This window comes from Bos javanicus, chromosome 22, assembly GCF_032452875.1.
Source record: "Bos javanicus breed banteng chromosome 22, ARS-OSU_banteng_1.0, whole genome shotgun sequence".
In the NCBI taxonomy this organism is placed as follows: domain Eukaryota; kingdom Metazoa; phylum Chordata; class Mammalia; order Artiodactyla; family Bovidae; genus Bos; species Bos javanicus.
This window is the reverse complement of record NC_083889.1, coordinates 4,426,582-4,439,826: the sequence shown is the minus strand read 5'-3', so window position 1 is coordinate 4,439,826 and position 13,245 is coordinate 4,426,582. Positions and strand designations below refer to the sequence as shown.

Here is a 13,245-nt window from a genome sequence, read left to right as displayed (position 1 = left end):
TCAGATTCTGGAGCCAGAATTTGTTCTGTAGACTCTGAATAAATTATGCTACTACTCACTGGTACTTACACAGAATTATAGAGAACGTACGGTCAGCAAGACATACTGACCATACCTCACTGATTAAACATTACAGACTGTATTATACCTCTCTATCACAGTAGGCCTGATAAACCCCTGCACACTTCCCCTAGAGAGAGGAGCAACATTATGCCAAAGAGATGAATGTGCAGACCAATAAACCCCTGTCTGTCTGTTCTCACGATATTCACCTTTTTATGTGCAGACAATAAAAAAGGAGTGCAAAGTACAGCAGAGTAATAGAGCCTATCTAGATCCAGCAGCAAGGAGTTAAGATCCAGACACTATAAGATAAATTAGGCAAGGACAGTACCCATCTCAAAAAGCAGATTTCATCGGTGTCCCATCCAAGAATAAGCTCTTTAAAGAAATAACAATCTGATTGTCAGCAAAACACACTGAAAAGCAGTTTTGGAAAAATGAGACTTTCCAAGAAGCAACTAGAATCTTTCTCAATCAAACTGTTTTTTTTTTTTTTCCTTTTGAATATTTAGCACTTGTTCTGTGTGTGTGTGTGTGTGTGTGTGTGTGTGTGTGTGTGTGTGTGTGTGTACACACATATGGGCTTCCTTGGTTCAGATGGTAGAGAATCTGCCTGCAATACAGGAGACCCAGGTTCCATCCCTAAGTTGGGAAGATCCTCAGGGGAAGGGAATGGTTACTAACTCCAGTATCCTTGCCTGAGGAATCCCATGGACACAAGAGCTTGGCAGGCTACTGTGCATGGGGTTATAAAGAGATAAACACAACTGAGCGACTATCATGTATATGTGCACGCGTGCTAAGTTGCTTCAGTTGTGTCCAACTCCGAGACTCCATGGGCTGTAGCCTGCTAAGTCTTCCTGGTTCATTGGATTGTCTGAGCAAGAATACTGGAGTGGATTGCCATGCCCTCCTCCAGGGGATCTTCCTGACTCAGGGATTGAACCCACACCTCTTACACATGTATTTAGAAACATAAACGTGAGAATTTTTGTCAAAAATTAAAACAAGATTTAAATGTTTTTCTCAATGTTTTCCTCCAAGTTTGCTGATGACAGAGAAAGCAGGCGTCCCCCCACACCCCTCAGGAATTTCGTTAACAGCAAGTATAAGTACAAGGGCTGTTCAATTCATGGAATTGTGTATCAGTTTCAAATAACATTTACTGAAATTCTCCAGGTGAGAACACTCGAGTGGGTAGCCTTTCCCTTCTCCAGGAGATCTTCCCACCCAGGGAGTGAACCCAGGTCTCCAGCACTGCAGGTGGGTGGTTTACCAGCTGAGCCACCAGGGAAGCCCGTTGAGAATGGACACTGAGCTAAATAGTAGCACCTGAAGAAATAACAACATAAAAACAAACAAAACTTCTAAACAAAATCCTGATCTTAAATACTCAGAATCAAATGCATAAATAAAAAATCACTCTAGTACACTTCACCTTCCCTAACCTTCTCCTGTGAAGATTGGAAATTTAGGGAAGATGAAGGGAAGAGTGAGGGCTAGTAAGGGAGTCTACAACATTGATGAAAACCTTCCAAAGTACTAATTGGAAGCCGCCCGTTGTTCAGCTAAAGATCATCTCCATTTCACTTTCGTCAATTCCAGACATCCCTACACTGAGCCCATTAATTATGCCCACCACACTATCTTTATCTAAGACCAAATCTTCACGGGTTCTTTTCTCTGTGGCATGATTTCCCGTGCCCATCCCTCACCTTCACTTTGCTCCCATCATGACAATTTCCTGGCCCTTCTTTCTCTCCCCATTTTCGTCACCAACCAACCTCTTCACATCATCAGTTGTTCCAGGATCAACCATGCCATGGTGGCACTTCATCATTACCGTGTTGCAGATTTCTCTTTCTAAATTTAAACTCTGACTACCATCTGTCTAGGCTCACTAATATTCATTTTTATCATCCCTAATACATTGTTCACAAATACTGCTATAAATGTTTAAGAGTAATGAAAACAATGTGTTTGGTCCACGAAATTCACTTTACTACTTTAGCTATATCTACTTTCTTCCTCTGGGCTTCCTTGTGGCCAGAAGTTTTAAATCAAAACATAATTTTCCAGACTTCTCTGGTGGTCCAGTAGTTAAGACTGCATGTTTCCAGTGTAGGGGGTACTTGGTTTGATCCCTGGTTGGGGAACTAATATCCTACATGCTTCAAAGTGTGGCAAAAAAAAAAAAAAAAAAAAACTTTTTTTTTTTTAATAAAAAAGAATTAAATAAAATTAAAAACAAACAATTTCACAATTACTGGATCACCATCCTTAATTTGAATTCCCCCAAATCAGAGTCTGGAACAAGATAGATTAATTGAGAGCTGATGTCAGGAAGTAGAGACATAATAGAAAAGGAAGAGAGAGTCAGGGAAGAAAGAAACACCAATGAAAGTTGCGCCCCTGAGCTTGTCATCACCATGAGAAACCCCCAGAATCTGCTGAGTCTCACATTCTTTTGATGGACAGATGTCTAAGGGAGTGATAACTACCCACGGATTGCAAAATACCTGTATCAGGCTGAGTAAGATTTTATAGATTTTGCCCTGAGTTATAGAAGTAGAGAGATTTGGTGGATCCTTGACATGGGATGCTTCCTGGAGGCACCCCTCTTTCACAGCTATGATCACGGAGGAGGAATGTTGCAGTTTGGTGCACAAAACCCATTCCAACCACTCTTAATCTCCTGAATATGGTCCCCTGTATTTCTCTATCTGGTCTCTCATAATCCAGATTTCAAAATGTAATCATCTCTGTCTCCTTTCTTCTCTCTCACTAGTTACCAACTCCCCAGATACCTTTGTAGTATCAGGTGTGGCACCATAGAAAGGTTGAGAGATGACTGGCCAAGAACATAGGATTCACAGCCCTTAGGTCTCAATTAAGCTTGTTCTATGAAATTCACTAATAACGTTCCAGCAGTGTTTCACCATGAAACAACTGTGTGTTTGGTAGATAGAAATAATCTAGAAGGCATAACAAACGTTAAAGATCAGGAGCTCAGCAAAAAGTCGTTTCCTAAGCTTTGCAAACATCCTTTTATTGATGAGAAATCTAAGCCAACAGCCAGTTGGGGGTCATGGTATTCGCAAAGTATATTATGCAGATGTTGTTTTAGTTTTACAAAGAGGAATAACTTAAAGTTAGGCAACGCTACTCACGAGTAGAAACACAGAGATATATTTTCACTAAATTGTACATAATATTTTTTCTATTTGCTGCCTTTTATTCAATTATAGCTGCATTTGTGACTTATCAGACTGGCACCACTGAGAAAACACTGGTTAGTGTTTTCCTGATAAAACATGTTCCCTGATAAAAATGTGTGTGTCTACTGCTCACATATTCAGATTTGTAATCTAAATTTCATTTTAGTACATTTTTGATATTTTACTCTAGAGGAAGTTTCAAATTTACACAAACAACATTAATTTTTTTTTCATTTTATTTAAAAAATTATCATATTGTAAATATTTTTCCTTAGATACTCCCTAAAATCCTACAGGGTTTTTATTTGCATAAACATAAAATAGAAAAATTATCTGTCAAAGGATTAAGAAGGCACATCATTTTATTTTATCAAGTAGGAAAATAAGATTCCTCTGTTATGTAAATATTTGTCCCAATTTCTGTTCATCAGAAGACCTGCTAAAATAAAAAGATCCCAAAATAGAGTGCAGTCTCTCTCAATCCTTCCCTAATTCTTGGACTTCGGGTGGGATTAACAAAAAGAAATAAATCATACTAAAAGAGAGTTGGTTATTCCACTGTTTTCTGGAAAGACTGTTCTAATGACCAGTACATGTGCTTATTGGCAAAAGTGTAATTTGAAAGCAAAATGCGATTTTCCCTCCTAAAACCAGCCTGAAAACACATGTCATTATATATGGAAGCCTTTTCTAGGCAGTGCTGCCCTCTGCTCCCCAGCCTCTTTGAGCGTTAGCCTTTCTATTTCATGCCCTGCAGATGCCTGAAGTGCCTGGGAATTTACACTTTGCTTTTACCAGGGGTTAGAAATTGGAATGCAGAGTTCCAAAGAATAGCAAGGAGAGATAAGAAAGCCTTCCTCAGTGATCAAAGCAAAGAAATAGAGGAAAACAATAGAATGGGAAAGACTAGAGATCTCTTCAAGAAAATTACAGATACAAAGAGAACTTTTTATGCAAAGGTGGGCTCAATAAAGGACAGAAATGGTATGGACTAAACAGAAGCAGAAAATATTAAGAAGAGAGACAAGAATACACAGAAGAACTATATGAAAAAGATGTTCACGATCCAGATAATTATCATGGTGTGATCACTCACCTAGAGCCAGACATCATGGAATGTGAAGTCACTTGGGCCTTAGGAAACATCACTACGAACAAAGCTAGTGGAGGTGATGGAATTCCAGTTGAGCTATTCCAAATCTGAAAAGATGATGCTGTGAAAGTGCTGCACTCAATATGCCAGCAAATTTGGAAAACTCAGCAGTGGCCACAGGACTGGAAAAGGTCAGTTTTCATTCCAATCCCGAAGAAAGGCAATGCCAAAGAATGCTCAAACTACCGCACAATTGCACTCATCTCACACGCTAGTAAAGTAATGCTCAAAATTCTCCAAGCCAGGCTTCAGCAATACGTGAACCATGAACTTCCTGATGTTCAAGCTGGTTTTAGAAAAGGCAGAGGAACCAGAGATCAAATTACCAACATCTGTTGGATCATCACAAAAGCAACAAAGTTCCAAAAAAAATCTACTTCTGCTTTATTGTCTATGCCAAAGCCTTTGACTGTGTGGATCGCAAGAAACTGTGGAAAATTCTGAAAGAGATGGGAATACCAGACCACCTGAACTGCCAGGAAGCAACAGTTAGAACTGGATATGAAACAACAGACTGGTTCCAAATTGGGAAAGAAGTATGTCAAGGCTGTATATTTTCACTCTGCTTATTTAACTTATATGCAGAGTACAACATGAGAAACGCTGTGCTGGAGGAAGCAAAAACTGGAATCAAGATTGCTGGGGGAAATATCAATAACCTCAGATATGCAGATGACACCACCCTTAGGGCAGAAAGTGAAGAAGCATTAAAGAGCCTCTTGATGAAAGTGAAAGAGGAGAGTGTAAAAGTTGGCTTAAAACTCAACATTCAGAAAACAAAGATCATGACATCCGGTCCCATCACTTCATGGCAAATAGATGGGGAAACAATGGAAACAGTGACAGACTTTATTATTTTGGGCTCCCAAATCACTGCAGGTGGTGACTGCAGCCATGAAATTAAAAGACGCTTACTCCTTGGAGGAAAAGTTATGACCAAACTAGACAGCATATTCAAAAGCAGAGACATTACTTTGCCAACAAAGGTCGATCTAGTCAAAGCTATGGTTTTTCCAGTAGTCATATATGGATGTGAGAGTTGGACTATAAAGAAAGCTGAGCACTGAAGAATTGATGGTCTCGAACTGTGGTGTTGGAGAAGACTCTTGAGAATCCCTTAGACAGCAAGGAGATCCAACCAGTCCATCCTAAAGGAAATAAGTCCTGAATATTCATTGGAAGGACTGATTCTGAAGCTGAAACTCTAATACTTTGGCCACCTGATGTGAAGAACTGACTCATTGGAAAATACCTTTTTGCTGGGAAAGATCGAAGGCAGGAGGAGAAGGGGACAGCAGAGGATGAGATGGTTGGATGGCATCACCGACTCAATGGACATGAATTTGAGTAAACTCTGGGAATTGGTGATGGACAGGGAGGCCTAGCATGCTGCAGTCCATGGGGTTGAAAAGAGTCAGACATGACTGAGTGACTGAACTGAACTGAACTGGAGCTGTACAGTATTGCTGAGCAATTTGTTTTGGGACAAAGAAATGTCTGAGGTTAGGTGAGCACGCAACTAATGATGCTTTACTTTGTCTGCAAAACATCAAGATCGATATGCAGGACATGTGAAGTTTATGGAACACTGTTTTCTTTTCCCTCTAGAGGAGCGAGAAAATACTGGATGATCCCTTTCTTAAGAGCAGTAACATGACTGTTGCTTTTTGATACAGCTTGGGCTACTCCTTCCCACCAACTGGTAATATTAATTTCCTGTACTTCAAATGCCAGAATTTAAATAATTAGAATTTTTTTGCATGTATATCTAGCTTCATTGTTCCAACTAGCCAAAACTTGGGGACAATGTTGTAATTTATAGTGAATAGAGCTAGTTCTGGGAGGTTGTGATAGGCATTAGAGATCCATGATATATTCATTAAAATTAGGTCTCTCGTGAACAATTAGGAGGAACTCAGAAAGAGAAAGCCTGATCAATGTCAAAGTTTTGGGCTAAAGTAGCTTTTCTTCTTGTTCTTCTATGGAAAGGACAGAGGATGGAATTTGGAAACTAGATTATCATCTCAGGAAATCAATGAATTTTGCAGCTTAAGAGGAATCTTTGTTAAGAGACACAGAAGGAAAATGGCACATTTCCCCCAAGTCATCCCTAAACGGAGAAGGAAGTGATATGAATATGGTACTGATTTCTCTCTTCTTGCTTAGAGGGAGGGGAGGAGGACTCACTTTTTTAATCAGCTATCTTAGGGTCTGAAGATCCCAGATCATTTTTTTTTTTTGCATCCTTGTGAGTCCCTTATTCACACAACCTTAAAGCATTGTACTGAAACCATCCATGTGCTATTCTAAAACCCCACAAATTTTTGGAGTCAAGATGACAAATCTTTAAAGTGAATGCTGAGGTTTTTACAACTTAGGAAAAACAAACCTATTTTAATTGCAAGTCAGTTAGATCAATTATAGGTGATTTTATTTATTTTTTTTTCAGAGAGAGGGAAACATTTTCTCTTTGACAAACTATTTTCTGATGCCCAGCATGTTGTCAGGCTTTCCCCACCCCGCTGAGAATGTGTGTGGCTCTGTGTTCCCCAGCAGACTGGAAGGTACCAGCCTTCTCTATCCACCAGCAGCAGAACAACGCACAGGTCCTTTGGAAGGTGGCATTTCAGCTCAGTGCATATTTCAGGGCTGCCCTTGAGACAGGAATCAGAGTTCTTGTCCACGGCCCCGAAGGATGGAATCCACAAACATGCAGACGCTCATGGTAGCAAGCGAATAGGATGTATTAAAGAGGCAGAAAGTACAAAGCTCCCAGCATAGACACTGAGCGGGTAAAGAGTCCCCTATAGGTGATTTTTATTACCAAGGACAGTCTTTCTAAAGATACAATGTATTTTAAAAGTGAAGAAAATCATCACTTCTGAACAATCAAAGGAATCACTTCTAATCAGATATCAGGGCTCATTGTAACATCTGCTCACACGCCTCAAGATAGAATAGAAAATTGGATTAAGATATGAATTTCTGAAAATAAGACCTCAACCATCTACTTCAAATAAGCAACAAGGACCAAGAAAGGCAAACACCATACACACAAATTTAATTATCCTTGTCATAACAGAGTCAATGAGCCTAGCCAAGTCATTTTACCGCAGTGCATTCCAAAATACCCACTTCCTGCATTATGTCATTTTGTTCCATATCAAAGATAAATATCAAAGCTTCTCTATCCTTAGGCTGCTTCCATGTCCTGGCTATTGTAAACAGTGTTGCAATGCACAGCGTGGTGCATGCGTCCTTTTGAATTATGGTTTTCTCTGGTACAACCTAAATGTCCATCAAAAGATGAATGCATAAAGATATATGTATATATGGATATAGATAAAGATACAGACAAGTTGATACAGATAAAGATATAGATAAATGGATACAGATATAGATAAATGGATATAGATAAAGATATAGATAAATGGATAAAGAATGGATAAAGATAAATATATATAAAATATATATAATGGATAGACCTGGAAATGATCATACTAAATGAATTAAGCCAGACAAAGAAAGACAAATATCATATGATATCGCTTATATGCAGAATCTAAGAGAAAAAAAAGATACAAATGAACTTATTTACAAAATATAAACAGACTCACAGACACAGAAAAAAAACTTGGGTTACTAAAGGGGAAGCAGGGGGAGGATAATTTAGGAGTTTGGGATTAACATATATACACTATATGTAATATCTATATATTTATATCTGTATATAAAATAGACCTCTCTATATAAAAGTATATCTGTATATAAAATAACCAACAAGGACCTACTATTGCACAGGGAACTATATTCAATATTTTATAATAATTTATAAGGGAAAATATTCTATATATATATAAAGAAAAGAATCTATATATATAATCTACATAAAGAATCTATAAATAATCTATATCATATATATATGAATATAGATATGTAAAGAAATATACGTAACTGAATCACTTTGCTGTATATCTGAAACTAACATAACATTGTAAATCAACTATACATCAATAAAAAAAATTGTATGTTTTCTGTTAGCATTTGAAGCCTTTATTAAAATGTATTTGACTTCCAAAGTAAGGATAAATAAGTTAATTCAAGTATTAATGATAATTGATACTGTATATTTAATTGTATTATGTTCAAGGCAAGTCTCAGAAGCATAAAGTTGTATCTCTCAGGATTTTTTTAGCTTAGCATAATTATTTTGTTTTTCATGGTCCCATGAGATAAAACTAAGAAACTCAGTTATAACTGAGTTCTTGCTATTCACAATGTTTCCATTGGGTGTAGCTATGATATTAGAGAGGTTAATACCACAGCCTGCTTATTCAAGGAAGGATGCTCAGATATGTGGGGGATTTGTAGTGACTTTGTCTCTAGCATTAAACTACATGAGTCAGCCGTATGTTCCATGGGTTAACCTAAAACAATTTCAAATCAATCACATCAAGATGGATTTCACTGCGTTCTTCCAAAAAGGAAGAATCATACAAAACTGAGACCTGTATTAAAACTTCACCCAAAAATAATTCCACCTAGTTTACTCATTCTTGAATTTTTTTTAATAGAATCATGTAATTCACATCTAGTTTGAATGCCTTCTGTACATGGACATCTGTAGGATAAAACGAGATGAATAAGCAGAAAACCCTTTAACAATGCAAGTCCTTTACTCAGTGGTGGGTCTGAGCAGAGTGTCTTTAAATGTCTTTTATCTTAAAGGGAAAAAGAAAAAGTATTTCTCCTAAAATGCAAGGGCAGCTGACTTGCTGAGATGAAAACTGCTAACTCTTTTCCTAACAACACCATATGTCTCCAACTGGATCATAATGCAGATAGTTCTCAGGAGAATGTCACACATGGAAACTAACCATATCGAGTCACAGCTTCACTGCTGACTCATGATTAACCAGGGGTCGTACTTTGGGATTTTTCAGAGCGTCCAAATGCCAATCCTAATGGCCTTTCTTCTTTCCCAAAACTTAGCGTGTCATAAAATGAACCTGATCCTGCCAGAAAACTATGTCTTTTTTTGTTGTTGTTCAGACTTCGTTTTCTATATAACTCAATATATTTTAATGAACCAAAATGTTCAACCCCTAAATACTCTAGCCATGGGTTTTAAATAGTAGATACTTAAGGTAGCAAACATTACAAAGATGCAACATAAAATCATCAAAAGAAAAAATATGACTGAAGAAGTCACATTTTTCCTCTAAGAATCACTGAAAATAAAAAACCAACAAATAAACCAAGATGTATGAGTCAGATATTTCCTTATCTGTTATTCTCTTTCAGAACTTCACTCAACATTTAATATTTTTATGCATGAGTAACATGTATTTTTTTTCCAGTTTTATTGAGATATGAGTAAGATATTTTAATCTACTTAATACACAATACTATTCATGTATTTTTTTCAAAATTAATATCATGTCAAGGTAGTCCTAGCTCACATTCCGATACATATGATATATTCAATTCTTTTGTGTTGATTGTAATTCTTAATAGCATAAAGTTATATTATCTTATGATGTGTGTCAAATATTGAGAATTTTGCCTTCAAAAATATGAAATGCCCTGAAGTACTCTAAACTGGTGCTTCCTAGATTATCTCTGATGAATGGGCGTACTAAAAAATTTAATGTGCATTTGATATTTTTGTAAAATATGAAGTTATGCAGTAAGACTTCATGATAATGTCATATTGCTATAAAAGTTTCTAAATGCTCTTTCTGCCTTTCTGCATTCTTCTCGTCATGGGCTGGTAAGAACTGTTTGGGAACTGGTCTCAATCTATGGATTCCACTGTTATTATTTTTACAATATGTCACTCACTGTTTAGATATTTTACAAAGTAGAAATCAGGATGCCAATATTAATGATATAAGTCACAAACTTTCTTCACGGCAAGTGCATTTCAAACTATTGTTTGCTATTTTCCTTCTAATTCACTTTAAGGAATTAGCAGCAGAGATTCAAAAAGACAGGCCAAAGATGGATCACCAAGAAGCTTTTGGTAGTGTTGAGAAAGATGAGTTGCATAGTATTAAAAAAAATACATATTTATAAAGGCAAAAAGTTTCCTCCATTGGGAGGAAACTATGGGCCTTACCATGTACTCATTCTGATAGTAGCAATGAGCCTAGAGATTATTTAATGATTACTTTATGGCATTTCTCACCTGGGATTCCTGGTGGTGTTTTCAGATATTTTCCATTAAAATGTTGAATTACCACTTCACATTTTTCAGTAGACTCCATTCTGGGAAAAGAAGTAAACAGGGGATTATATACTTTCATGAAGCTGTACATATCCAGGAAAAATAAAAAGAGAAGGAAATTAAGAAAACCTAGACAAGCTTCATTTGAGAATTTTACCAGAATTGTCACCAGTTGCCATGACCACATAGTGGATAGAACACCACAAACCCATTGCCACCAAGAGCAAGCTTTACTCTACTGAAGGCTGACTGTGTGGGTGGCTCTGAGTGGAGTCATCACTCAGACATAATCCCGAGGCATCATCTTATTTAATCTGTATAACAATTTAATCCGTACCCTCAAAGTGCTCAATAAACATCTTTTGAATGTCCGAATTAGCAAACGTGAGAGGCAGTTCTCACTATTGCCTTTCACACCATGAGGCCAGTCAGGCTGAGCAAGACGAACTGCCTTGGCAGCAAGTGGTTGAGGTGGGCTTGTAGCTGAGGCCTGGGGGACACCCACCTGCATTGCAGCTACTGAGCTATACCCTGAGAATCTGCACAAAGCAAGGTGAGGGAGTGCGCTGGCTTTCCACAACTGGCAGCCTAAGCGGGAGACTCACACAGTAGTGTTGTCATCATGATGCCATTTCACGCTCACATCATGACACCTTTATTGAAAATCCATGAGATGACAGACACAGAAGGGAGTTATTTCAGGTCCCAGATGTCTTAGGAAAATAAACATACACAAACCTCAGGTCTTGAACTTTCTTACTTTTGAATTTTAGAATGACCTCCTATTTTTTTCATACTAGGTATCAATAGAGTCGGTTTCTTTTGCCAAATTTTGGCATCTCACATAAAAGCTCGTGAACAATATTTGGGACCACACCATCACACTGTCAACAGGTGGATCGCCTCTGAGGCTGGCCCGCCCTCAAGCCTCGAGGCTGTATTTTCCTTTGCTGCTGAATAAAACTGAGCTGTAACCAAGCTGTAACACTGGTCCGCGGGTTCAAATCTTTGCTGCGGCAAGACAGAACCAAGGAAATTACACAGTCCCCCGACATATCTAGTGCCGTGTCTTGCATTTAACCTGGCTGAAACAACCTCAGCTTGGTCCCAGGGAGGTAGAGACTAAGCACAGCAAAAGCCCAACTTGGTGAAAGCTCACATGGGAGAAACTGAACGCAAAGGAATCCCCATGCAATGGAAGTGACAAGATAACGTGCTGGAAACTGAGACAACAAAAACAGACTTAGCAGAAAGCTCAGGCAGCTCAGTCTGATTCCAGAAGACCTCCAGTTAAGGTCAGATCAGATCAGATCAGTCGCTCAGTCGTGTCCGACTCTTTGTGACCCCATGAATCGCAGCACGCCAGGCCTCCCTGTCCAACACCAACTCCCAGAGTTCACTCAGACTCATGTCCATCGAGTCAGTGATGCCATCCAGCCATCTCATCCTCTGTCGTCCCCTTCTCTTCCTGCCCCCAATCCCTCCCAGCATCAGAGTCTTCTCCAACGAGTCAACTCTTTGCATGAGGTGGCCAAAGTACTGGAGTTTCAGCTTCAGCATCATTCCTTCCAAAGAACACCCAGGGCTGATCTCCTTCAGAATGGACTGGTTGGATCTCCTTGCAGTCCAAGGGACTCTCAAGAGTCTTCTCCAACACCACAGTTCAAAAGCATCAATTCTTCGGCGCTCAGCCTTCTTCATAGTCCAACTCTCACATCCATACACAACCACAGGAAAAACCAGAGCCTTGACTAGACGAACCTTTGTTGGCAAAGTAATGTCTCTGCTTTTCAATATGCTCTCTAGGTTGGTCATAACTTTCCTTCCAAGGAGTAAGCGTCTTTTAATTTCATGGCTGCAGTCACCATCTGCAGTGATTTTGGAGCCCAGAAAAATAAAGTCTGGCACTGTTTCCACTGTTTCCCCATCTATTTGCCATGAAGTGATGGGACCAGATGCCATGATCTTTGTTTGCTGAATGTTGAGCTTTAAGCCAACTTTTTCACTCTCCACTTTCACTTTCATCAAGAGGCTTTTTAGTTCCTCTTCACTTTCTGCCATAAGGGTGGTGTCATCTGCATATCTGAGGTTATTGATATTTCTCCCGGCAATCTTGATTCCAGCTTGTGTTTCTTCCAGTCCAGCGTTTCTCATGATGTACTCTGCATAGAAGTTAAATAAACAGGGTGACAAAATACAGCCTTGACGAACTCCTTTTCCTATTTGGAATCAGTCTGTTGTTCCATGTCCAGTTCTAACTGTTGCTTCCTGACCTACATGCAAATTTCTCAAGAGGCAGGTCAGGTGATCTGGTATTCCCATCTCTTGAAGAATTTCCCAGTTTATTGTGATCCACACAGTCAAAGGCTTTGGCATAGACAATAAAGCAGAAATAGATGTTCTTTCTGGAACTCTCTTGCTTTTTCCATGATCCAGCGGATGTTGGCAATTTGATCTCTGGTTCCTCTGCCTTTTCTAAAACCAGCTTGAACATCAGGAAGTTCACGGTTCACATATAGCTGAAGCCTGGCTTGGAGAATTTTGAGCATTACTTTACTAGCATGTGAGATGAGTGCAATTGT

General features: G+C 38.7%; 1 protein-coding gene across 8 annotated transcripts in view; it reads right to left on the bottom strand.

Moving 5' to 3' along the window:
* Positions 1 to 13,245, bottom strand: part of RBMS3 (RNA binding motif single stranded interacting protein 3) — an 809,718-nt gene that overhangs the window by 269,690 nt on the left and 526,783 nt on the right. For all 8 annotated transcript variants that reach the window (XM_061395722.1, XM_061395721.1, XM_061395718.1 and 5 more), the window contains exon 6: positions 10,625 to 10,704. In XM_061395722.1, coding sequence (XP_061251706.1) covers positions 10,625 to 10,704 — 80 coding nt within the window. The remainder of the gene's footprint in view (positions 1 to 10,624; positions 10,705 to 13,245) is intronic.